This window comes from Populus alba, chromosome 12 (genome assembly GCF_005239225.2).
Source record: "Populus alba chromosome 12, ASM523922v2, whole genome shotgun sequence".
Taxonomy (NCBI): domain Eukaryota; kingdom Viridiplantae; phylum Streptophyta; class Magnoliopsida; order Malpighiales; family Salicaceae; genus Populus; species Populus alba.
Window position 1 is genome coordinate 10,698,877 of NC_133295.1, and position 26,244 is coordinate 10,725,120.

The window sequence follows — 26,244 nt, forward strand, 5'->3', positions numbered from 1 at the left end:
CAATTAAAAAAATAAAGAGAATTATGAAGTTTTTTTTTTTAAAAAAAAAACATGATGATTTTTTAAATCCGTGATCCGAGTCATTAGATCTAAAGCAACCTATCTAAACAAACCATGAAATTCAATTCTCAATCAATCAAATATTAAAGAAAAAAAAATGAAAAAAACAATTTTTAATTATACAAAAGATTAAAAAAAACTATGAATTAAAACAATGAGTATCAAAATTAAAACACAAGAAAGTTTATATTTAATGTAAGGGTTAAAATGAAAAGAAAAATCAATTTAATAAAAGGATCAAAAAAATCAAAAGAATGATAATCGAAATTAACATAAAAAATAAAAACAATATTTTGATTGAATAGTGAAATTAAAAAGAATAATAACTTTTACAAAAAAACCAAGAAAAAAAAGTTAAAATTCAAAACAATGAAGATTAAATTGAAATACATAGTACCATCAATTTAAATTGAAGGGTGAAATTGAAGACCAATAAAACTTTTACAAAAATATCAATAAAAAAATAGAAATCCAAATAATAAAGACAAAATTGCAAAATATAATATCTAATAAATTGAGATTGAATGATGAAATTGAAAATAAATAAAATCTCTATAAAAGAAACAAAACCAAAAACCAGAAATCAAGAGAGTATGACTGAAGTTGAAATACTAATAACAAAAAGAGCCAACTTGTAATTTCAGAGGAGTGAGAAAAGAAAATTAAAAAAAAAACCCACGTGCGATAAACTGGATAACCACTAGAGACATGCATCTCACGAACATAAAAAAAAAATATGACGAGGCATTGAAAAACATGATAAAAGCGTATTTTTAGACCACACATGTTGCACGAAGAGCATGAACATCTCTCACATGCCTTCGAGTGTGTCACACGTGAATGTCCCTTTTTATTTTGTCAAATACCAAAGTGCATTTTGTTTGTTAATTTCTATCTATGTGGAGAAAAAAGAAAGAAATTTATTTTTCATTTTCTTTCTTTTCCTGTTGTCTTTCTTTCTTGATAGTTTCTTGCCGAAATATTTTGGCACTTGCTCATTCCATAAGGGCCATATATTCTATGCTGGGAGCCCACACAACTTTTGCTGTAGTGTCGGCCGTCTTTTGAATCTTATAAAATCCGTGTGTAACAAGTAGAAGAGTGTTTTTGTTTTTGTTTTAACAGTAAAGTATAGCATTTGAACTACACAAATTTCATAGTATATTATTGATTTTGCCCTTCCTAAACAAAAACAATAAACTAGCTATTAGGGGTAAAAAGGTAAAAAGGTTTTTTCATTAAGATCCACAGGTTATTATCATATTAATTAGAGAGAAATATATTTTATTGTAATTTTTTTAAAATAGTAAAATGACTTAATTATTTTTAAAAACAAAAAATAATTAAACTGCGTGTAGCGGCTTCTTAATGTTTTTCACTTTTTGTAATATAGTAAAATAACTAAGTTACCTTAAAAAATAATTTATTAAACCTAGAATTGAAGGGATCTTTTGTATTTTTATTATGGTGTTTTTTCTTGTTATAATCAAGTTAATTTAGGAACAATTAAATAATTTAATAAATAAAAGATATTATTTTTATTTTTTTATTTTTTATTAAATTAAAAAAGTTTAATTTCACAAAGAATGATTTTCGGCATCGTCGCACATCCTTTTATATTAATTTTAGAATTGTTTCGATGAGTTTTTTTAAGTGGTGAGGCGATGCTCATGGTAAAATACAATGAATTTTTTACGCGTTAAAAAAAACAACACTGATGAAATTTCAACCCGTGATTTTTTTTTTTTTTTTTTTTTTTTTTTCTGATGATGGAAAGTGACCCTTGATTTCTGCTTCTGTAAGCATGCATCTCACAAGTTGCGTTCTCTTAAGCTTTCTCAACTGCTTTTGAAAAATTCCAGTTACTTTTATCTTTATGGTTTGATACATTTTTATATATGTTATAAAAATTTTTCATGAAACGTTTAATTAGATAAATGATGCAAAATTTAATAAAAATGATTTCAGATTTCATGATCTTCAGCATAAACTGTGATCGGATCCTCTCGGTTTTTGGAACACTCCAAGAAGCGAAGTAGCCACCACATTATTTTGTCATTTGGGATAACCACACCCCTAGCTATTATTTTATTTGATGGTGATGTTGTGATTATTTTTTAAAATATTTTTTATTTAAAAAATATATTAAAATAATATTTTTTTATTTAAATAGTTTTTTGATATCAATTCATCAAAATAATTTAAAAATATAAAAAAAATTTAATTTTTTTTAAAATATTTTTAAAACATAAAAATAAACAATCACATAACTAAATAGTTGCATAGATACCTAATGTTCATGCCTAGTTGTAAAACCGGCTCGATAAAATCTGGTTAATATAATATTTAGATTAATCCAGAAATAACTATGTTTAACTTGGTTATAAACTCAAGCCGATCCGCAATCCGATTAATTTAGGACAAAACTTAGCCCTCAACTTGTATATTGTTTTTTAAAATATAGACATTAACCTGAGTTGAGTCTTATAAAAATGGTACACGGTATACAGTTACATAATTTAGACTAATAATATCATTGGTACATATCATAAATATGTAACTGTATTCTTACTCATAATCTACTCGTTAATATATTTTTAGAGCTGGAGATATCTTAAAAACCAATCCAGCACTGTGCAAAAGAAGCACCAGATTTGCGTAAAAACCACTTGATTGCTTCACCTTCGTCGGCCTCTTCTCTCTCTGCCTCCCCCCTCCTTCCCTCTCTATAACTTCAATTCTAAGTATGATTTACCCCTCTTATTATCTTTAAATCATTAGAAGAGATTCTTGGTTTTTTTCTCTCATACAACATAGGCATAAATGTATACCGAGTCCTCATTTATAGCTCTCCATGTGTGAGCCATTTAAGTGATCGTATATCATCTTGTAATTATATAGTTGCTGCTGCATCTGCTTGGAGTTTTCATCGATAGTTTTCTGTCCTATCACTCTAATATCTGAAGCCAAAAATGGGACGGCATTCTTGTTGTTTGAAGCAAAAATTAAGGAAAGGTTTGTGGTCACCTGAAGAAGATGAGAGACTGTTCAATTATATAACTAGATTTGGTGTTGGTTGCTGGAGTTCTGTTCCTAAACTAGCTGGTAACAACTAATCATACTCTGTTGACATTTTTGTCTTTCTTAATGTATGAGCTTCAATATCTTGGTTTTTGAAAAGGGTTAAACATTAAGAGCTGTTTGATTTGATTCTTGCAGGTTTGCAAAGGTGTGGAAAGAGTTGCAGATTAAGATGGATAAACTACTTGAGACCTGACCTTAAAAGAGGAATGTTCTCACAGCAAGAGGAGGATCTCATAATCAGCTTTCATGAAGTTTTGGGTAACAGGTATGTATTGATCCTATAAAATCAACTAAAGAAATCTGAAGGTTGAACGTTTGATTCACCAATGGAAATGGGCATTCATTTCTTTTGGGATTTTAATTGCAGGTGGGCTCAAATTGCTGCACAGTTACCAGGAAGAACAGATAATGAGATTAAGAACTTTTGGAATTCCTGTCTGAAGAAGAAGCTTATGAAGCAAGGAATTGACCCAGCAACCCACAAGCCTCTAGGTCAAGTGGAAGTGAAGGAGGAGAAAATTTGTACAGAGAAGGCATCTTTCCAAATACCACAGTACTCTAAAGGCTTACCAATTCTATCAAACTTCTCTGCACCAGAGCCAGCATTTATCATTAATGACACAGCTTGCAATAGCAGTGGGTTAACAGAAGCTTCAAGAGAGCAATTTATCAACAAGCAAGCCTATGATCCTACAGCCTACTTTGAATTCCCGCCCAGTGTTGTTCCAACAGGGTATGATTCAAACATTTCAAGTGCGTATCATCCAACTGTTAGACCGCTCGATCAAAACCAGTTCGAAACAAGTTCTAACTTTGTATTCACTTCAATGCCAAGTTTAACAAGTTTTGACCACGGAAGCATGAGCGGGACAGATTTCTCCGACAACTCGGCTTCAAGAATGAGTTCAATGTTCTTGAATGAGGCAAAGGAAAGTTCCAGTAACAGCTCAAACATCAGCAATTATGCAGGATACCGGATGGGCAATATGGTGGAGAACGCAGCAGGTTTCTCGTCATGGGATTCTGATGACAGGTTAGAGTCAGTGCTCCAATATCATCAGGTCAATGGGATCAAGACAGGGGAATTGAAGCCAAGTCCATGGCATGAAGCTGGACAGCTCCATGCTCATCAGAATTCAGTAGATTTCAGTAGCTGTCCATTAACGTCGCTATCAGAAGATCTAAAAGGAGCAAATTTCGATGGCTTCCACCAGATATGAACTGTAGATTCATTATTTTATCTCTCCTCACTCTCCAAACAAATACATGAGATGTTTGATCGTACAGGATTGTTTGAGATTGTTTCTCTGATTTTTCTTTATTTTTTGGTTAACAAAATTAAAAGAAAAACAAGTCTAAGCTGATGCTGTTTCTCTGATTTTTTTTTTTTTTTTCTGTAATGCTCCTTCTTGTTTTCAGTATACTTCTCTTCTGTATTTGTTTTCAGGGCAGTTGAAAATAATGCACTTACAATTTCAAGAGTGAAAACTAATTTTGAGGTCATAATATATCTTTAATTAGCTGGTGGCTAACTAATCATCATTATTATATATTAGTTATAGTGCCATTTTCATGTCTGTCTTTTGCCTGCTTAAGCTACACACACACACACACCACTTGATAGCAAGAACACAACCCATCAATGGAAAAGTTCTAATCAATTTCCCCTGCAGAAACTTTCAACAGCAGACCAAGTTTGACTTCATGACCATCATTGTTTCAAGCGTATATCAGTATGAATATGATATAAAAGGTAATTTTATTGAAAGTAAATAGAAATAAACCGATGTATAATCAGAGAGGTGGTGGGGTAGGTCTAGAAGCACCGGCAGAGTTTTAATAACAAGATTATCCTGGGGACTGTTGTCGTATACTCGTATCTGAGATGCTGATTTCCTAGCATATGATCCAGCTGCTATTCCAGGTCCCTCCATGTCCATGCATTGGTGTGGTGAGTCCCTCCAAAAGGCTTAAATTGGCTGGCTGTCCTCGCTAGCTCTCTCCATTATTGGAGAGAGATGTCATAGAGATATGGATAGATAAATAAATTACAGAAAGAGAAAGACTTGAAAAAAACCATTGGCAAGGGTCAACTAGAGTAACGTACACAGAAGGTCCAAAAGTGTTCAATCATCTTAGGTTTCAGTGCTTTCCAATATGGATATGTGCAAACTAACATACAAACGACTTGATCTGTGCCACAACCCCCAGAACTCACTGTTGCATTTCTGAGCCATAGCTCGGAAGCATGGCCTCGGTGTGCTTTCTTGGTCAGGGAGAGAGACAGCGATATATAACCAAAGGAAGTGCCAATTCAGGGCATGTCCTTGCCAATCCTCTGTGCTATACATTTCCATGTTTGTGCCCGAAATATGCCTAAATCCGAATACTCCATCACTGTTTTCATCACAAGAAGTTCTTGGTGGTATAAAAGTGTAAGTCTAGCTAGCGGGATAGATAGAGGTGGTGGGTCAGTGTAATGAAAACAGAGGCTGCTCTCTAATTCTCTACCTGAGAAAGTCAAAAAGTCTAAGCCTCGATCCATTAAGCTTGGAAGATAACGTGGTTGGGACCGACACATGCATTTGCTACATGGGAGCCATTCTTTGTTTGCTATCAACACCACCCCCAAGACGTTCACCGGATGGTGCTAAATTGAATGTAGCCTGATCAGCTAACCTTGAGGTTATGATCAAGTCATTTATGCTAGCCAGGTATCAAGTAATTAATCAATCGTGGCAGTATTTATTATGAACAGCACGTAGCAAATTGAACCATCTTGCACGTCTTTCTCTGTGGTTGTCTGGTAGTGTTGTGAATGTTTTTTAAAGTGTTTTTTAATTTAAAATATATTAAAATGATATTTTATTTTTAAAAATAAAATTATTTTTAATATTGGTATATCAAAATAAATAGAAAACATTCAAAAAAAATAAATTTAAAGTAACTGAAAAAATTAATTTTTTTTTTTTTTGAAAAATGTTATTGAATCGTAAAATCAGACTGGCTAGATTCTTCTTCTGCGCGATCATAAATTGAATGTAATTAATGCCTGCAATAGGAAACAACGTATACAGCTCCAAGTTTCCCAAATAAATTTTTGCATTTCCTAATTAGGAGTGTGGTGCATGGTGATTTGTTGATATCTAGGCCACACGCCGGTGGCTTCTTAAATATCTCTACCGACACCGGTGGCTTCTTAGATGAAACGTTCGTCAGGAAAAGCGGTGTTCAAATTCGATTTAATTAGCAAGAGAGTTTCAGGCATAAACATCCTCTCCAAATCTGCAAGAAACATGTGATCATAAAGGATCAACAAACGCACCGTTCAACTCTCTCAAAAAGATAACAGTTGACATGATGCCGGATAACAGTTGACAAATCTTATGATGCCGGATAACAGTTGACATGGTTCAAATTATCGAGGTGTAATTTGTAAACAATTATGATGCCGGATAACAGTTGACAAATCTTAACCAATAGAAAAAAATCACATCTTGTCCGCCATGGATTGATTGTTCTAACATGAGCAACAAGCGCAAGTCAAACAAGATCATTATTAAAGGATTGATGAAGGGAGAGAGGCACTAACAGTCGATAAAATTAAACTTTCCATATCGATGAGCTACAATAATTTGTTTCCTGGGTGTTCAGTTGACAAAGTTAATTACTTGACTTCATTTCTTAATTTAAGGAGATCAAATAATGCTTTGTTAGAGTAATGCTATATGTGAAATAAATCAAAGATGATCATATTGATGAGGACACTGAGAGTTCTTGAATTTCACATGCCCCACTAATCACATGTCGTGTAATAAAATTGGCTCCTCTCAAGTTGAAGTTATCATGATTATAACCAAAATTTTATCGATATATTTTTATTAATAAATATCAAATTAAGAAAAATATATAGGTATAAATTTTCTTGAATTCTCGGGCGTGCTTGACTGGTATGCATTAGAGCCACACATGTCGCGATGGAGGCACGCTGAGTCTGGTACTAACTAGACTCAGTCTAGGACTGAGGGAGCTTAAATCTATTATGGCTCATCATTTCTTCATCTTTGGCAAGATAAAATAAATGAAATATAGCTCATAATATAACTCAAAATATCACAAAGATAAAGTTACACTCTGGTTCCTTATCTTCATAAAAGAATAAAATTTATTGACTATAAATATACCATGAGATCTTCATTATATATGTTCACAATTTTCATTCTCTATTATAAATATATTTTTAAAATATCTCTCTATAATATTATTATATTTTCTCTTTCTAAAAAATGTTTTTTTAATTTTCTTAGTTATTTTTATATTCCTTTTCTAGTTAGGTTTTAAAATTTTAATTATAAATATTATAATTTTAAGACTTGAAAAACCACAATTTTCCTTCTTTCAAGGCATGTTATGTCACATAAAGTATGTGATGAGAAAAAAAAGAAAAAAACGAGTCCAGCATAGCTGACCATTAACACAACGCTAATAATATATTATTGAATAAAAGATAACTATAAAATAGAAAGAAATATAAAAAGGCTAAAAGAAGGTAACTTTAATCTAATGGTCAGATAACGAAGTTGATGGTATGCTTTAGATAATGATTGGGTAAAACGACACCGACATGGCCTCTAATTTCCGGTAAATTATATAAAGTCAATGTATACAGCAAAGTTCATGAATCTAATTAGAGGAGCTATCATGAAGATCACCATGGCTGCCTTTTTTTTCTTTTTATTATTTAAAACATCTTGTATGACCCCCGTACCGCCGACACGTCATTCTTACAATCACACATGACAGGCTGTCAGAGAGAAAATTCTTGGGCTCAGTGCAGCTTTGGCATCCTTGAAAGTTCCAACCATTTCTTTTACAAGCTTGCTATATATGAGTTATTTCTACGAATGTACGAAAAGCAGCTTCCTCACCAAGTTCACATCGTGATTTTATTAATACGTTTAGCTGACGAGGGCATGGGCCAGGATCATATTATGTAATTATTATATTATAATTATAAGAAGAGCTAAAACGTGTATTGTTTTTACTGTTTTAACTTTATTTTTTTATTTTTTTATATTAGATTGTAATAGTGAAATGTTTTGAAATTTCCATTTTTATTCTCTAATCAATTTTTTATTTTTTATTCTTTTTTAAATAGTTATTAATTCTATATTATATTATACATGTTTAATTCTCGAAGAGATTAGTATGGTTCATTTGTAATTTTTATATATTAAATTTATTTTTATAAATAAAAAATATTTATTTCTATTAATATTTTTAATATATGGAGCCTTGCATAGTATTTTTTTTATTCAAAAAATCTAATGCACGTGTCGATTTTTATTTCAAATTGATTTTAAAAATAAAATCAGTAAACACAACCAAGCAAATAACTTATGTTGCGATATTAAATCTCTTATTCTATATTTATCTCTTATTTTTTTTTTAATTTTGTTTTTGTTAAATAAAAAAAATTACAAAGCCAAAATGGGATTGCTAGGGTGTATTTTTTTATTATTATTGAACTTGATTTTTTTCTTATATTGTAAAAAAATAGTATCAGAGAAAAGATATGTTATTAAACTTTATGAAATTCAAGGACATATTTCCATGTTTGATTAGTTGACTTGATTCATAGATCTGATGAGTTTAACTTTTTATTTTTATATAATTATTTTTTTTCAACATCCAGTATTGGGTTGGTGATTGATTTTGTGATTGTTATTTTTTATTATATAGTTAAATAAGAAATAGTTTTGAAAAAAAAAATATAATTCCACTAAAATTTAAAGTTCAATTTATAGGTTTGACGTGCTAACTCAAATTATATTTTTTTATAAATTTGAGGAATTCACCTACTAGTGGAATACATTTTTTTTTTTTTTTATTGAAGCTCTTGATCCTAATTCAAAAGGATAATTTAGAGCTCCTCTGTTAAGTAGTGATAAAATCTACTATAAATGAAGGCCAACTTTCAAACCTATTAAGTAATTTGATCTGCAAATCATGTACAGTTTGCTTCTGTTTCAAAATTATAGTTTTCTGATTTTTTTTCTTTTTTTAAAAAAAAATTATGCATATGTTTTTTTTATTTTCAAATTTGAATGTTGGTTTTTATCTTTTATACTGAGCCCTTGATTATCTGGAGTAGACTATTTAAACTACTTTGCAAGTTTGTGGAATTTCTTGATTACAACTTTTGTTGTTCTAAAGGTTTCTAAGAATTAATAAACCATTATAATTGCCACTAGTGAGTGCTTTGTTTTTAGTGAAAATATTAAATATATAGGTTTTTCTAACACTTTTTTTATGACAAATAAAAAATCATAATTATAAATAAAAAAAAGTCCACCCATGAGATCCGCTAAACAACAATTCACATGTCTTCACAATCATAATTATAATACACATTTGTTTATTAATAATGTTATTGCAATTGACATAGAAGAGAGTTCATCATGCTTTTGCAAGTCCAAGTTCACAATGATGGCGGTTTGCACCACCTTCATCATCTTTGTGTGTAAGTTAAAAGGCAGGTTTTGCCTCATTGCAAGCTTTAAGGCAGCGTTTGGTTGTTTCGCGGTGGTTATAGTTGTTTTTTAAATAATTTTTCATATTAAAATACATGTTAATGATGTTTTTTTATTGTTTAAAAATTATTTTTAACATAAGTACATCAAAATAATTTAAAAATACTAAAAACATATTAATTGAAAGTTAATAAAAAATAAAAAAAATTAATTTTTTTTCAAAAAATACTTTAAAAATATAAAAACAAACATGCCAGACAAGAAAAAAAGACAGTCTCTTTGCAAATAGTACCACTTGGGAGGGTAAGGAAAGGCGGGCGCTAGGAAGCTAGAAACCAAGCAAGGGAAAAAGACTTGCAAACAACCACACGAATGTACGATGATAGGGACATGGAGAAGACGAGAGATTGCGGGAATGGAGGCATGCTATGTATGTAAATATTACATGTGATTGTGAAGTAGCTTGTAGCCTCGATCAATTCCAGGAGTGGTCCTGTTTTGGTAGCATGGAGCACTGTTCAAATTGTTGTCATAATTAGTGATATAAGGTCTCGATTGTTTTGGCGGTTGATAAATGTTTCAAATGTTTTTATAAAAGATTATTTCAATGTATTTTTAAATATAAAATATTTTAAAAAATAATTATTATTACAGAATTGAAAATGAAAGCAGCAGCTGCGGCGGGTTTGCGCCACCCTGTCCAAATATTAGATGTTACGAGGGGAAAACATTGAATATGACAATCAATGGGATCATGTGATGGAGATGAAATTAGGCTGCCTGATCATAGGTATTTTTGGGCAGTATCGAGCAAATTCTAGACATCACGATAAAAGCTAAAATATTACAAGGAATCCCACAGATTTGCTCATATGTATGTGTGTTTGTGTAGTTACTAATAAGTTGTCGGAACGAAATAGAAGAAAAATTTAGAAGTGATTATGTAGGATGAGAGAAATCATAAGTGTTTTGAGTGGAGAAAGTGAGAAGAGGTGACTACATAACCCATGTGGAATTTGTGAGAAAGGGTAATTTTTGTTTTTATATTTTAAAAGTATTTTTTAAAAAGTAATTTTTGTGATTTTTTTTATTTTAAATTAATTTTTTTTTATTGTTTTCCTATAATTTTGATATACTAATCTTAAATATAAATTTTTTAAAATAACAAAAAAATATTATTTTAAAATATTTTAAAATAAAAAATATTTTAAAAATATTTTGATGGCTAGATTTTTAGGTTCAAGCATGTCAATGTGACGTAAGTAAACTTGTAAATGATTTTACTAGGAGATTGCTTTTTTAAGACTCAAAAGGGTTCAAGGAAAAGGAGTTAAAACGATTTCATCAATTGAATTCTTTTCAAGGCCATAGCTCTAACATCTACACTTCATTAATGTTTCCTAAAATGAATCTAACCTCAAGCTTAAACTCACAACCTAGCTAACATGCTCTAATAACAAAGAATAATTTCATTTTTTACAAGTTAAAATCCTCGTATGATTAACAGCATCATAATTACTAAAAAATATCTAAAATATTTATTTTTTGATTAATTAAAGTCTACTTATTAAAAGACTATCACAACTACTTATATAGAAAAAATTAAAAACCTTAATAAAACTAAAAAAAAATATTCTTTTTAAATAGAAAAATAAGAAAAACCTAATAATTCTTAGTAAAAAAAATTATTTAAATAAGAAAACTAGAAAAGCCTAATAATATTAAGTTAAAAAAACAAGATTCCTAAACTAAATAAGATAACAAGAAAAATAACAAAAGAAAATATTTTTGTTTTTTTCAAAAAGCTTTTTACTGATATCTTAATGAGGTATAAAAAACTCGTTCTTAGGTTTAAATTTTTTTAGGTCAAAACCCATCAATCTTCTCGGGTTAAAAGAAACTCGTTCTCAACTCCAAATCTTAGTAAAAACTGATTCTCCTTCACCCCCAAACACATCCAATGTAATGTTCTAAGAGCAAACCTTCCTCAGTTGATAACAATCATCTATCATGAGCATGCTCAATATAAAGTTATTTGACATTACCTCTTCGGTCGAAAAATGTTCCCCTCCACCATGACCATGTCATACTATGCAACCTTCAGCCATGGGTTTTCAAGAAAATAACAAAAAAAAAAAAAAAAAGTTGGACTCTGATATAAATTGATGTAGCCAGAAACAAAAAATAATCAAGTTTATGAATATATAATTATAGGAAGAAAAATTAAATATTTAATTTTTATTAATCAAAGTATATCACAATTATTAATATATATATAAAAGTAAAAGGTTATAATAGTACATAATAGAAAATAAATAAATTAATAAATCAATTTCCTTTGAATAAGAAAACTAGGAAAGTCTACTATTAACAAGAAGAAATAAAAATAACTAAGGAAACAAATAAAAAGCTCATGCATGACAACCTTGATTGTATTCAAAACAACAAAAACTTTCAATATACTTCTACACAAGAAAATCATAATTCAGAACGTTTCTGATTCTGCGAATATTATAATTAAAGAAAATGATAAATTCTCATAAGTATTTTCGGTTAGGCTTAACAGTAAAATAATGGCTATAAACATGAAAACTTGGCTGAAGAAAACCTTAAATTTCAATGAAGAACATCAAGTGATTTCTTAAGTTCAAAGCTTCTTTTGTAACTTGTCATCAAAGGTAACCTAACCTGATGCCAAAGTCTAATAGAAAAAGAAAAAAGTGCTTTCACGTCCGTATTGATTACCTATTTCTTAATATATTAATGAAGGAACTTGTAATAACATGATTCATGATTGTTTCTTCCACAATTTCTAGTTTAATATTTTGATGTTAGGTGAGAGCAAGCATTTCCTGTCATATTTTGAATAATGGTGCTTTGAGTTGAACTTTGCTTGCAATTGACACGCATAAAGCAACAAAAGAAAGCTTAACCAAAAGGGCAAGCAGCAAGCTCTTAGTCGTCTTACTCTTGACTAATATGCTAATATGAAAATATTCTGCTTAAATTTTGACAGGTGCTCCTGGCAAGCAATGCAAGCAAACTCCCCACATTGGCTGCCGGGGATGAGCTAACCTTTGGAGATGTAAACTCGGAGCAAAAGAGTTTGATGGCTAACTCGGGCATGGAAAAAAGTTAGGGCAAGAAAGATACCCTGACGAGGGGAGAGTGAGGTGGATGTATGGATGGCTATAGCGAGGCTCAATATATAGCAAATTGCTGAAAAGAACGATACTGGATTATCAGATAATTTACAAGGAGTCCTTTTCTAACTTTCCTTGCCCCAATCCCCTTTCAGCCTTTTTTGGGTAGTTATTTGATTTAATCAACAAAGAAGTTGATCGCAGAGCATCACAGTGAAGAAGGATTCATGTTGCAGTAAACTCAATTACGAGGGTCAAGGATATTGCCACCTACCATAGAATTTAGATTTTTCATGCATTTATTTTTTATATAAATAGACACGTGAGAAATTCTAGAGAGAAAGAGAGGGTGAGAGTTTGAAATTTTATGTAAGCTTATTGTTTATGAAATAAAACAAATTGTTTTATCTCCCCCAAGTATTTCAAAATTACCATCAATAATGGATATCAAAGCCTCGTTCATTGAAAATAGAGAAGTTTTTAAAATATGTCTGAACTTTCAAAATTGTCAAAAACATATTTATATCATTACATAGTGTAAGGTTTTTTAATACGAACTCAATAGTGTAAAAATCAGCTTCATCAAAGTAAAGGGTATACTACATACACCGCTTGAAGCCATTGCCCTATCAACCACGGGAATCCCATGTGCCTAGAGGAAGAAGACAACTGACATGCACATGTGCCATATTTGAGTAGAGTCGAGCCACCTAAGCCGAGCCTTTAAGTTGTTTAGCCGAGCTGTGATTCGCGTCGAGTCAAGTTATTAAGCCGTTGACTAAATAATATTTATGGTTTAACCCCAGTGAACTGATCACCGACATTCAAATTCTGCTGTAGTGTTCCTTGTCAAATTTAACTCTCAAAAGGTGATATAGTCATGCGAAGAATAAAATGACTACAGAAAATGCACAAACACTCATCCTGAAGTTGACTAAAGACAATTATGATAATTGGTGTCTAAGACTGAAGGCATTTCTTGGCTCACAAGAGTATATAAAGATTGTGGAATATGGTTATGATGCACCAAATTCCAAAGAAGTTGAAGATTCTCTATAAGAGGCATATAAGCAAGTCCTCAAAGCCAATAGAAAGAAAGACAACAAATCCAAAACCATTATTTATCAAGGTCTCGATGAAGCCACATTTGAGATCATTATTTTCGCAGAAACCTCAAAGGAAATATAGGAGGCTCTCCAACAAAAATACAAATGTGCTAACAGAATCAAGAAAATTCCTCTATAATCTTTGCGAGGTGAATTTGAATCATTGTAAATGAAGTCCTCATAATCTATTTTTGATTATCACACAAGAATTATGGTGATAGTCAATCATATGAGAAGAAATGGAGAAGCCCTCACGGATGCTCGGATTACTGAGAAAATTTTGAGATCCCTAGATTCAAGATTTGATTATGTTATTGTCGCTATTAAAGAGTATAAAGAAGTGGACAAGTTGACAATGAAGGAGTTTGTAGGTTCTTTACAAGCTTATGAATAAAAGATTTTGAAAATAAATGGAGATAAGCAAATAAAGCATTCCTTACAATCAAAATTATCCCTTTAATAAGACAGATACAAACAAAAAGAGACTTCAACAAGTAGATATACCACACGAGCAAGAGGTTAACAAGAATAAGAAGGATTTCAATGATTTCAAGGAAAAGGGTTTTGGAATACAAGATATAGAGGTAGAGGTATTAGAAAGAACACTAGAGGAAGACGGGGACAACAAACATTTACTATTAGAGGAAGAGAAGGCGGTTACAATAACCATGAAAAGAGGAATATCTAGTGTTATAGTTACAATCAATTTAGGTATTATAACACTGAATGTTGAAGGAAAGCTCCATCAAAGGTACATGAACAAGCCAATTATACAAACGAAGATATCACTATAAGAGGATTGGTTGTATTATTTGTCCAACAAGGGCTAGGTGAGAATCAAAAGAAAGTTTGGTATTTAGATTCTAGAGCCAATAATCAAATATATAGAGAACGAGATCTGTTTGGTGATCTAGATGAGACTGTATAAGGACAAGTCATTTTTTAGAGATACCTTAAAAGTTTTGGTAAAAAGTAAAGGGAACATCCCAATCAGGTTGAAGATTGAATATTATAGTTATATCATATATGTTTACTATATTCCAGCCATTAAACATAACATGTTAAGTGTAGGCCAATTTCTGGAGAAAGGTTATACTCTCTTTATGAAGGATTGTCATCTTACAAGGACTACAATGAGAGGTTAATTGCCTTTATGAAGATGTTTAGGAATAGAATGTTTCCTCTATATATCTAATATGATGTAACAAAGTATTTAAGTGTCATTACCGACAATAAAGAGTGGCTCTGGCACCTATGGCTTGAATATTTGAATTTTACAAGTTTGAAGATGCTAGCAAGTAAAAAAATGGTCAAAGGTATGCCCTCACATCAATCATTTAGGTGAAATTTGTAAGAGTTGCGTCCTTAGTAAGCACCACAGAGCTAGTTTTGTCAAAAAGATCAAATGAAAAGCACATAAGTCACTGGATTTAGTGCACACCAATATTTATGGTCCCATAAAACCAATGTTAACTGGATATAATAAGTACTTCTTTACTTTCATTAATGATTATAGCATAAAGACATGGGTATATTTTTTTTAAGAGAAAGTCAGAAGTATTTAATTGCTTTAAAAAGTTTAAAGTAACTATTAAAAAGCAAAGTGGCTATAACATTATAACTTTAAGATCTGATCAAGGTGAAGAATATACATCAAATGACTTTGAAGTTTTTTGTACACAATAAGACATCAAGCATCGGACAACATCATCCTATACACCACAACTAAATGGTGTAACTGAGAGAAAGAATCGAACTATTTTTTTACATGGGAAAAAGTCTACTTAAGGCAAAAAAGTTGCCCAAACAATACTAGGCCAAAGCTATGTCATATACAATGTATCTACTGAATTGCTACTCAACCAGAAGTCTGCAAACTGTCACTCTTAAAAAAGCATTGAGTGGTTACAAACCAAGTGTTCATCATCTTCAAGTCTTTGGTTGTGTGGCCTATGCAAAAATCTCATATGCAAGAATGATCAAACTCGATGATAAAAATGAGAAATGCATTTGTGTCAGATATGGTGATAAAAGAATGGGATACAAGCTGTATAATTCCATTACAAAGAAGATGATTATAAGTAGAGATGTTATATTTAAATAAGATAAAACTTGGCAGCATAATAAGGATCAAGAAGAATTCAAATGGATCAGTATTGATTTGATCCCTCAAGATGAAGTGGAAGTGCCAACAATACTTACAGAAGGTCTAATAGTACAAGCAAATGAGCCAAAAACTCTAGTGCATAGATTTTTTATATTTAATAGGAGAAACACACCAACATTAAGATCATCATCATCACTATCAACATCATCATCATCAGAAGAAGAACCAAGAAGGATGGGAAATCTAGAAGATTATATAATGCCCCTCAAGTTATGGAAGATGCAACTATATTTTGTTTCTTTACAGATAGTGACCCATTTAGCTTCAATAAAGCTATTATAGAAGAGAACTAGATAGAAGCACTTGATGAAAAAATATATGGCATTGAAAAGAATGATACCTAAAAGTTGACTAATATACTAGAAAGCAATTGTTATCAAATTGGTTTATAAGACAAAGAATAATGTAAAAGGTGAAATACAAAGATACAAAGCAAAATTGGTGGCAAAAGGCTACAAGTAGAGAAAAAACGTTGACTATGGAGAAGTATTTTCTCTTGTAACCTTACTAAAGACAATCAAACTAATGATCTCCCTAACTGACAACTTAGATGGAAGATCTATTAATTTAATGTGAAGTCGGCATTTCTAAATGGCTTCCTAAAAAAGGACATCTATGTTGAATAACCATTTGAATATGTTGAAACCGATAATGAAAGCAAAGTATACAAGTTAAAGAAAACCTTTTATGGTTTGAAGCAAGCTTTGCATGCTTGAAATACCAGAATTGACAAGTATTTTCAAGAAAATGAATTTGAAAAATATCCATATGAACATACAATGTATATAAAGAAAGAAGATGATGGAAGCATACTATTTACGTGCTTATATGTTGATGATCTAATTTTTACAAGCAACAATCCTACCATGTTTGAGGATTTCAAGAAAAGCATGGTGCAAAAGTTTAAAATGATAGACATTAATCTAATGACATGCTTTCTTGGCCTAGAAGTAATATAGAAAGAATAGGGGATTCTTGTATCCCAAAGCAGTTATGCTAAAGATATTCTTGAAAAGTTTAAGATGAAAAGCTGCATTTCGATATCAACTCTAGTTGAAAATGGATTAGAATTGAGGAAGAGTAAAGTAGGAAATATTGATCCAACCTACTTTAAAAACTTGGTGGGAAGCATGTGATACTTGACATGTATTAAATTGGATATACTTTATGGAATGGACTTATCGACAAATATATAGAGACACTATATCAGTCACACTTGAATGTAGCCTAGAGAATTCTTCGCTACATCAAAGGAATAATGAATGAAGGTATGTTTTATACTTCAAGTAAAAATTTCATTTTTGTTGGATACTTAAATATTGATTGAGGAAGAGACCTGGATAAAAGCAAAAGCATAACAAGATTTATCCTTTTTATATGAGATACATCTTCATATGGTCATCCAAGAAACAATCAATAATAACGTTATCAAGTTGTGAAGCTGGGTATGTTACTGCCAACTCAGTTGTATACCATTTAATATGGTTAAGGAATATGATGAAGAATTTGAGATTTCCTTAAGAAAATCCTACATAGATTTATATTGGTAATCGATCGATGATTGCATTACAAAAAAAAACCTAGTGTATCATGAAAGAAGTAAATACATTGATACATGTTATCACTTTATCAGAGAGCATGTGAAGAACAAAGAAGTTGAACTGATATCTTACAAAACAAATGATCAAGTTACAAATATCTTTACAAATCCATTAAAGGGAGAGGCATTTATTTGATAAAAGTTCATGCTTGTAATGACATCCTTCGATTGAGTTTAAAGGGAAAATTTGTTGTAGTAAACTCAGTTCAGAAGGTCAAAGATGGCAGGCACTAACCATTGATTGGCAACCACTGACCGCTTTTACACTGCCATCTATCATTATCGTTCACACATGAAACTGTGATTTTTCATGCTTTTATTCTATGTATAAATAGATAGCTACGTTTATGTTATTGAGTGTGAGAAATACAAGAAAGAAACACTAGAGAAAAAGAGATGGTGAGAGTTTGTAATTTTATATAAGCTTGTTGTTTATGAAATAAAACATTTTGTTTTATATCCCTTTAGTGTTTCTAAACCACCACTAATGGTCCCTCCCACTAGCAATTCAAGCATGCATGTTAGAAGATCTGACAATAAAATCTAGTCTGGAACCTTACAAGAAAAGGAATAAAAATGTTGCTGCAGAATTAAATATATACTTTCACCTCTTCATAATTGAATTTAACCAGCTTCCTGCTGTAAGACAACTAGATGATTAGGGATATCTTCTACTATACATAAAGGGTTTCATTGATCCGAAGAAAGCAAGGATGATGCTCGATATATATCAATTAGCTTGGTGCTAAATTTCCAAGGGAAAGAGTTAAGTAAGCCTTCTCATAACAAACATTACCAAGAAAATGATCCAAGCCCACAAAGCTAATTGCGCCTTTGAGTTGAGCCTACCTTTCTTTCTTTTGTTTTTTTTTTTCCGTGTAAACAAAGAAAAAACCCGTGCTAGATTTTGCATCATGGTTCAGATAAGTTTCTGTAGGTTTTTTGCTAGATCCATCAGCACCTTCGGTGGCTATAAATCATGTTCTCTCCATTTCTACAACCATAAAGCAAAATGCAAGGATAACCACGTGAATTTCAGCTAAAATTGACACTTTCTGATCTTCCTTGCAAAGACTTGTTTGAACCCATAAAATTATGAGATAGAATCTTGTTATTGCTAACAATATTGCAACCACAGAATATTCAAGATATGATGAGCTTCTGGGAAAAAAATAATCATATAGATCAAGTTGTGGTAAACTATAACTCCGAGCAAAATCTATATCTAAAGTTTGCAGGATATAAACCAAAAGCAATCCTACAAAAGAATCATCTTCATATATGCAAGACAAGGTGGTTTGCTACGAGGAAAGGACAATACACGTACAAAATAAAGAAGAAACAGATACACAATGGTTCTTCAACATTACAAGTAAAATTGTGAGCAACTTGTTTATGTTATAATCAACGTTGTTGAACAACCATCTCCTGACCAATAAAGTCATCTTTTGTATACAAATATGAATTTCATTTAACATACATCACAGCAACACTTACAATGATGAATTTTTTTTTGTTGTAAATCAATGGCATTCATTATGTTGCCAACGACTGTCTATGGGATGAGCTTCAGCAAAACAAGAGAAGTGTGATCGTGGTTGTTCATCTACAGAAGATGATGCCCTCTCAAGAGCATTCAAAGTCCACACTTGCTCAAGAGCCTTGCTATTCCCAACCTTTATTGTTAGGTAGCATAATAATACAAGTCCATTCATTTGAGCCTGATCACCAATCAATAATCAAATAGGCTAAAACTTTTAAAAAATATGGTAAACCACTTCTCCAAATTGAATCTATTCAAATGGAAAAGTAAAGGATCAGAGACCATGCCATTACCAACAGAATAGTATGTTGTTACCATATATAATCTTAGGAATTTATACAATCTAGGACTCTATGATATTAGATATAAAGATTATCTTATCATGTATGGATGTTGATTTTAAGGAAGCATTTGACTCATTGTATAGCAAAACCTTCTATGTATAGAGAAACAGAAAGGGAATAAAAAGACAGCAAAAGAGAAACAGCTGGAAGGTTTTTCAAAAACTCTCTTGGTATTCTTGATTTCTGAGTATATTTTCATGGTATTAGAGCTAATTCTGAATCATTGCTTGCCTTTGTCTTGACTTCCCTCTAGTTCATGTTGCTGCATCTGTTGCCTTACTCATCTTCAATTACTCTCGATGGAGATTGTGCAGGCAAGAGAGATGGAGCGGCTTTTGCATCCTGACTTCCCTGTTTTTTGTTATTCCTAGTTTGATTTTCATCCTTAGCAACTCTTATTTTGTTCTTGGCTTGTATTTAATTCTCAACATATTCAAATCTGATTCTTGATTTGGGTTTGCATCTTGGCACAGTTTGTTTTGAGTTTCTGGTGCATAATCTTCTATTGGATTTCTTCTCTTTTTCAGCTTTATCATGTCTTTCAATAAAATAGACTCATTCCATGTTTTTTTTAATGGGAAAAATTATTTTACTTGGGAGTTTCAATTTTAATTATTCATCAAAGAAAAAGAACTATGGAGTCATATTAATAGGAATAATCTCGCACCTACAGATGTTGATGCTTTATCTAGATGCGAAATCATGGATGCTCGGATTATGACCTGGATCTATAACTCATTAGAAACTCACCTTGTTCTCAATCTGAGGCCTTATAAATTTGATGTTACTTTGTGGAATTATCTAAATAAGGTTTCCAATCAAGACAACACAGCTCGACGTTTTCAATTGGAGTATGAGATGACTAACTTCACATAATGAAGTCTCTCCATTGAGGAATACTTTTATGGTTTTCAAAATCTTTAGGCTAATTATTCAGATATTGTTTATGATAATATTCCTACTGCAGCTTTCTCTGTTGTTCAAGCAATGCATGAAACAAATAAGAGAGATCAATTCTTGATGAAGCTCCGTTCTGATTATGAAACTACATGTTCTAATCTGATGAATTGTCATCATGTACCATCTCTGGATACCTGTTTGAGTGAAGTTATTCATGAGGAGCAGTGTATTGTAACTCAGGTTGTTATGGAACATAGGAAAAATGTTAGTACACTTGTTTATATAGCTAATTCAGCACAAGGAAGAAATAAGGGTAGAGATATGCATGTTGTCTAATGCTTTAGTTGTAAAGCTTTTAGTCATATTGCTCGGAATTGCCCCTAAAAAGTCCTGCAATTATTGCAAGAAACATGGTCATATCATCTCTCTCCTTATCCCATTTGACCTGAAAAGAAGTAAGGAATTACTTATCATACCTTTATTAGTGCCTCTAGTTTTGTTGTATTGCCTATTGCCTCACATGTTGTTCCTATAGCAAACCCGAATACACTCACTCCTGAAATGGTATAACATATAATCATTTCTACTTTTTATGCTTTTGGGTCCTCAAGTAATCATAAATTTCATTTTAAGCCATGGTAAGCTATAGTACTTGGACTTCAGTGCCTCTAACCACATGACCAATATTGTTGTTCCTATTTCCAATATCAGAAATTATGATGGAAATCTGAAAATTAATATTATTGATGGTAGTTCTCTACTTATCAGTGTTGTTGGTGATAGGCTTGGTTTGAGAAGTTTCGTAGTACACTTTTTTCTTTTAGTTTTACACAAAGTCAGTATAATCCTTCTCTCTTCTTTCACACATCTGCGTCGGGTATAATCCTTCTCTTGGTTTATATGGATGATATTATCATTGCTGGCACTGACTATGGTTTGATTACTAAGCTTCAGCAATAATTACATAGAACTTTCCATATGAAAGATCTTGGTCATCTCACATACTTCTTAGGATTTGAAGTTCATCATCGACCAAATGGTATTTTCATGAACCAACATAAGCATATTCAAGATCCTATCACTTTGACTAGTTTAGAGGACACTTCTTCTGTTGATATTTCTATGAAAGTAAATGTTAAATACAAGAAAGATGAAAGGACCTGCTAGATGATCATACTCTCTATAAGAGCCTGGTTGGAAGTCTTATCTATTTGACCACTACGCAACCTGATACATCCTATGTTGGTCATTAGGTTAGTCAGTTTATGTCTTCTCCTCGGCATCTCTATCTTATTGCAATACGATGTGTCATCCGATATCTTCGAGGTCCACCTACTCGTGGGTTGTTCTTTCCTATCGGCTCCTCTCTTTAACTTATTGCCTATAATGATGTTGATTGGGCTGGGTGTTCGGATACACATCGATCTACTACGACTTGGTTTATATTTTTAGGTAATGCCTTAATTTCTTGAAAATATAAGAAATGAGATCGTGTTTCTAAATCCTCTACTGAGGTTGATTATCGTGTTATATCTACTACTTGTTCTAAAATTGTATAGTTACGCGGTCTTCTTGAGGAGCTTGGGTTTTCTCATACCACTTCTACCTCATTTCATGCTGATAACGCTAGTGTTATTCAGATTGCCACCAATCTCATTTTCTATTAACGCACCAAACATATTGAGGTTGATTGTCATTTTATTCTCGACACCTCGGAAAATTGGGTGATATCTCTTCCTCGCATATCTTCTGATTTTTAAGTAACTGATGTCTTCACCAAATATATGCCTTGATAGTGGCATCAATTTCTTGTTGGCAAATTGCTGCTAGCTAACTTACAAGCATCAATTTAAAAACGGATGTTACCATATATAATCTTAAGAATTTATACAATTTAGAACTCTGTAATATTAACTATAAAGATTATCTTACCATGTATAGATGCTGATTTTATGGAATCAGTTAGACTCCTTGTATAGCAAAACCATTTATACATAGGGCAATACAGGGGGAATAAAAAGACAACAAAAGAGAAACGGCTAGAAGGTTTTTCAAAAACTCTCTTGGTATTCTTGGTTTTTGAGTATATTGACATATACATCCTCGTGAAGTGTTTGGATTGATGCAAATGGTTACAACAATGGAACAATAATCCAACAGCGATCTCAAATAGAGGCAGAAACTACAGAAGTTAAAATCACTAAGCACATGATGTGATCATGTCTTAAAGAAAGAAATAAACATCAAGGTAGAAATTTTTAAGAACATGGAAACCATAATTCTGAAGAAATTCAGTTGATGGTTGTTTACCACAAGCTTATTAAATTGCAAGCTATAAACCAAACCAACCCTGATGCAGGGTATCTTTAGAGCTTCAAGGTTGAATATAGATGTATAAACTGTAGAACAAACAAAAAACTTGACAATAATTAACAGTAAAGCTAGAAAACCTAGTTTAGTTAGGTGGAACTGAAATCTGATACATTTCTCAAGCATGCACTGAATCTAGCTCAACAATCATATCCTAATAAACTAAGTTTTCATCAAATGACTATAAGAATCTAGTCTAATGTACATTACAACACTTACAAGGATGAGTTGTTTTGGCAACAATGGTAATAATAATGCTAGAGACTGTCTATTGAGAGTAGCTCCAGCATGATAAAGAATGAGGTGGTGTATGGCATTGGCAATCAAGTCCTTCAATTTAGGATGTTGAGCTAAAACAAATCGAGCGGTCCCCTCAAGAGCATTCAAAGTGCGTGCTTGCTCAAGAGCCTTATTATTCCCAGCATTCAATGCAAGGTAGCATAATAATACAAGTCCCTGTAGTTGAGCCTGATCTCTAGACCGTAGTAATTTCGTTAAAGAGGGAACCCCATCAAATTCTATAATTGCTTTTGAATGCTCTGAACAATTGAAATTTTCTGGACATGCGAACTTGCCCAAGGCCATTGCAGCTTCTGTAGCGATATCCACATTCCTATTCCCAAGATGAGAAACTAAAGGCCTTATTATTCAAGTCTCCCTTGTAGGAAATGTTCAAGCTAAGCAACCAATAGACCTAATAACAGGAATCTGCAACTTTGGATCATTTTCTTCTTGAATCACTCTTAAAAGCAGATCCAAAACTGCCTTTGCACCAAGCAAATTAGTCTTAAAAGCTGCATGTCTAAGATCAACATTGGACCCTGCCACCGCCGTGATCTCTATAATGATCATCCGACAATTAAATTGCATCTCCCCTGTTTCCCTCTCAACAATCTTTGTCAAACAAAGTAAACCTTTCATCTCCGTAATCTTCCTACTTAGAAAAATTCCTTTTTGACAGTTTCTACAATGCCTCAACACAACTAACCTTAACCTTAAGCTTAAACTGCACCTTTAGTGTCTCCATTTTCCTCTCCTTCTTATTATGTGAACCACCGTGGCTACTACTTTCTAAATTATGATTAACTTTAATATCCCTATAAGCTAATTGTTTATTCATTTTGACAAATGAGGAAATACTAGTTTTAACAGGATTATCATTCACTACTTACAAATCCAAATGATTAGACATCAATGGTCTTGTCACATTCAATCTCATAACCTCCTTATGTGCATTATCATCCAAATATGTCGTTCTCACCACCAAATTGGCTACCGAAATCTGAACCTTCAATGGTGAATCCCCTAAAACCCCAACAATCATCGAAGTCCCAAGCGCATCAACAATCAACCTGACTCTATGTTTATCATTAGCAATATTAAAAAGTTCAATGGCAGCAGCAATTGGTGCCTCTACAGAAGCACCTTCCTTAAGCAACTTTAACAAAAGAAAAATCCCACCTTCTTCAACAATCATCTTCTTATTCCTATCATTATCACGTGCTAACCAAGCAAATTGATTGACGACAATAACACGATCCTTAACTTGACCCATTTGAACAACATAAATAAAAGACCAGACCCAAGCAAGAATGGGATCATTACTAGCAAATAGAGGCCAAGACAAATGAGCACCACCATCAGGCTCAAAAATCAAAAGCAACCATTTCATATATATCACCAATAAAAGACTCTAAAAGATTGGAAACCTTTTGAAAATCAGTAGTTATAATGATAGAAAACACTAGACGAAGTACCCCTACTATATTTCTAATGACCACTAGCCAGATAAAAAGGCTCAAATACTCGTAAGGCTTAAATTTAAGTCATTAAAAGGTAAAAGGGTAAGGTCTGACAATTATACCAGACCCAAGAGTCTTGGGTCTGACAGTCATGTTGACCTAAGCGACTTGGATCTAGAAATCATGATAGACACAAGAAAATAACAAAAAATGAGAGTGAGAGAACAATTATGCACTTTAGTTGTTAGGAGAGAGATAAAAAAAAAAAAAAAAACACAAATAATCGATCACCGGCATCAATTCAACCATAACATGTATACATGTGTCGCACCATGTGGAGGAAGGGATGGTTGCACTTCTAGTGAGATGACAAATAGCTAGATTTTTCCATCAGAAAATGTCTCACACGCCACCTTAATGGAGTGGGTGCTATCAACTTGCTAAGGCGTGTTGAACACACACCAATAGCTTTTCAACTACAAAATAAAAAATACAACATGAAAATACTAGTACACCTCTCATGGTCCTCTTAATTACACAACATACCTATATAATTTCACTATCACAATGAAATCCCCACCTCATTTAGCTTTCTTTATAATGTTTTTACTTAACCTTAGTTGAATCATCCATTCGATCTTTTAACAAGCTAATTAGATATGCAGAGTGGGCAAAATCATGTTAGTACGAGAATTAACATGAATTTGGGCCTCTTAGTTGCAAACAAAATATGCTTTTCAAAAACTTATTTTTTTCATTTTAAATTATTTTTTATATTTTTAAATCAATTATAAAAAAAATACTTTAAAAAATAACTGTTATTACAATATCACATATTATCTTCAGTAATTAAAGGGTGTTATGAGACTAGCAATGTGTATTAACATTGGTTTTTAGTACTATTCATACTCAACTGAACCTAAAATTATTTCATTCATTACCCAGCGAATATGGATTTTAAATGTTGAATCTGATTTGATTATATTTTTAGTATTCATTAAGGTAACATCTTAAAATGGCTTATGAATCATTCTCCAACTAAACCTTAAGAAATCCAAGACCAAGCTTCTTAAAACACTTTTATTTATTGCCTAGATTCCATCTTTTATAACCTAATAGTAACCAACCTGAGCTATAAACTCAAAGGTTGTCAATTGTATTTCGATGGATGTTCCGTTTTACTTATTGCAACAATAACTTTTAATTTCATATCATTTTGGCATTCCATTTCAAGATCTAGATTCCGTGTGTATAATTCAAAATATTCATTTTAATATGCATGATTCCAATTCAAATCTTAAAAAAAAAACTTTAGATTATGTAATACAAACACAATATCAAGCATTTAAACATAATTTCAAATTCTAAAACATTAATAAGTAGTCAAGAATCAAGACTAAAAATAACTTTAATTTAAAGTAATTCAACACAAATAAAAAATTAAAATATTGATTTTAATACGAAAAAAACATAATTGAAGAATTTAACTTCCTTTTTTTTTTATGAATGACTAAAGACATACTAAAATCACAAATTGGTTTCTTATCCTTCTCAAGTTGGCCATTAATTGCATTTTAAGTGTCAAAATAAGGGACCAAACTAATTGTTCTAAGCAAACCTCAAGTGCCCTCCTATTGTTTTGGAAAAGAAAG

General features: G+C 31.9%; 1 protein-coding gene and 1 pseudogene across 1 annotated transcript; one reads left to right on the forward strand and one right to left on the reverse strand.

Annotated features, from left to right (window-relative positions):
• The first annotated feature begins 2,664 nt into the window (after positions 1-2,664).
• Positions 2,665-4,660, forward strand: LOC118044813 (transcription factor MYB35). The gene is made up of 3 exons (XM_035053299.2): positions 2,665-3,165; positions 3,280-3,409; positions 3,512-4,660. Exons 1-3 carry the CDS (start codon positions 3,033-3,035, stop codon positions 4,362-4,364), a joined length of 1,116 nt encoding a protein of 371 aa, XP_034909190.1. The 5' UTR covers positions 2,665-3,032; the 3' UTR covers positions 4,365-4,660.
• A 14,556-nt stretch (positions 4,661-19,216) lies between these two features.
• Positions 19,217-24,745, reverse strand: LOC118044852 (uncharacterized; annotated as a pseudogene).
• Positions 24,746-26,244: the final 1,499 nt, after the last annotated feature.

What these genes read in the sequence shown, in the direction of transcription:
- LOC118044813 (XM_035053299.2), top strand. Translation starts at nt 3,033, where the DNA reads ATGGGACGGCATTCTTGTTGTTTGAAGCAAAAATTAAGGAAAGGTTTG. An exon ending in TTCTGTTCCTAAACTAGCTG is followed by an intron (nt 3,166 to 3,279) that starts GTAACAACTAAT and finishes TGATTCTTGCAG; the next exon opens with GTTTGCAAAGGTGTGGAAAG. An exon ending in CATGAAGTTTTGGGTAACAG is followed by an intron (nt 3,410 to 3,511) that starts GTATGTATTGAT and finishes TTTTAATTGCAG; the next exon opens with GTGGGCTCAAATTGCTGCAC.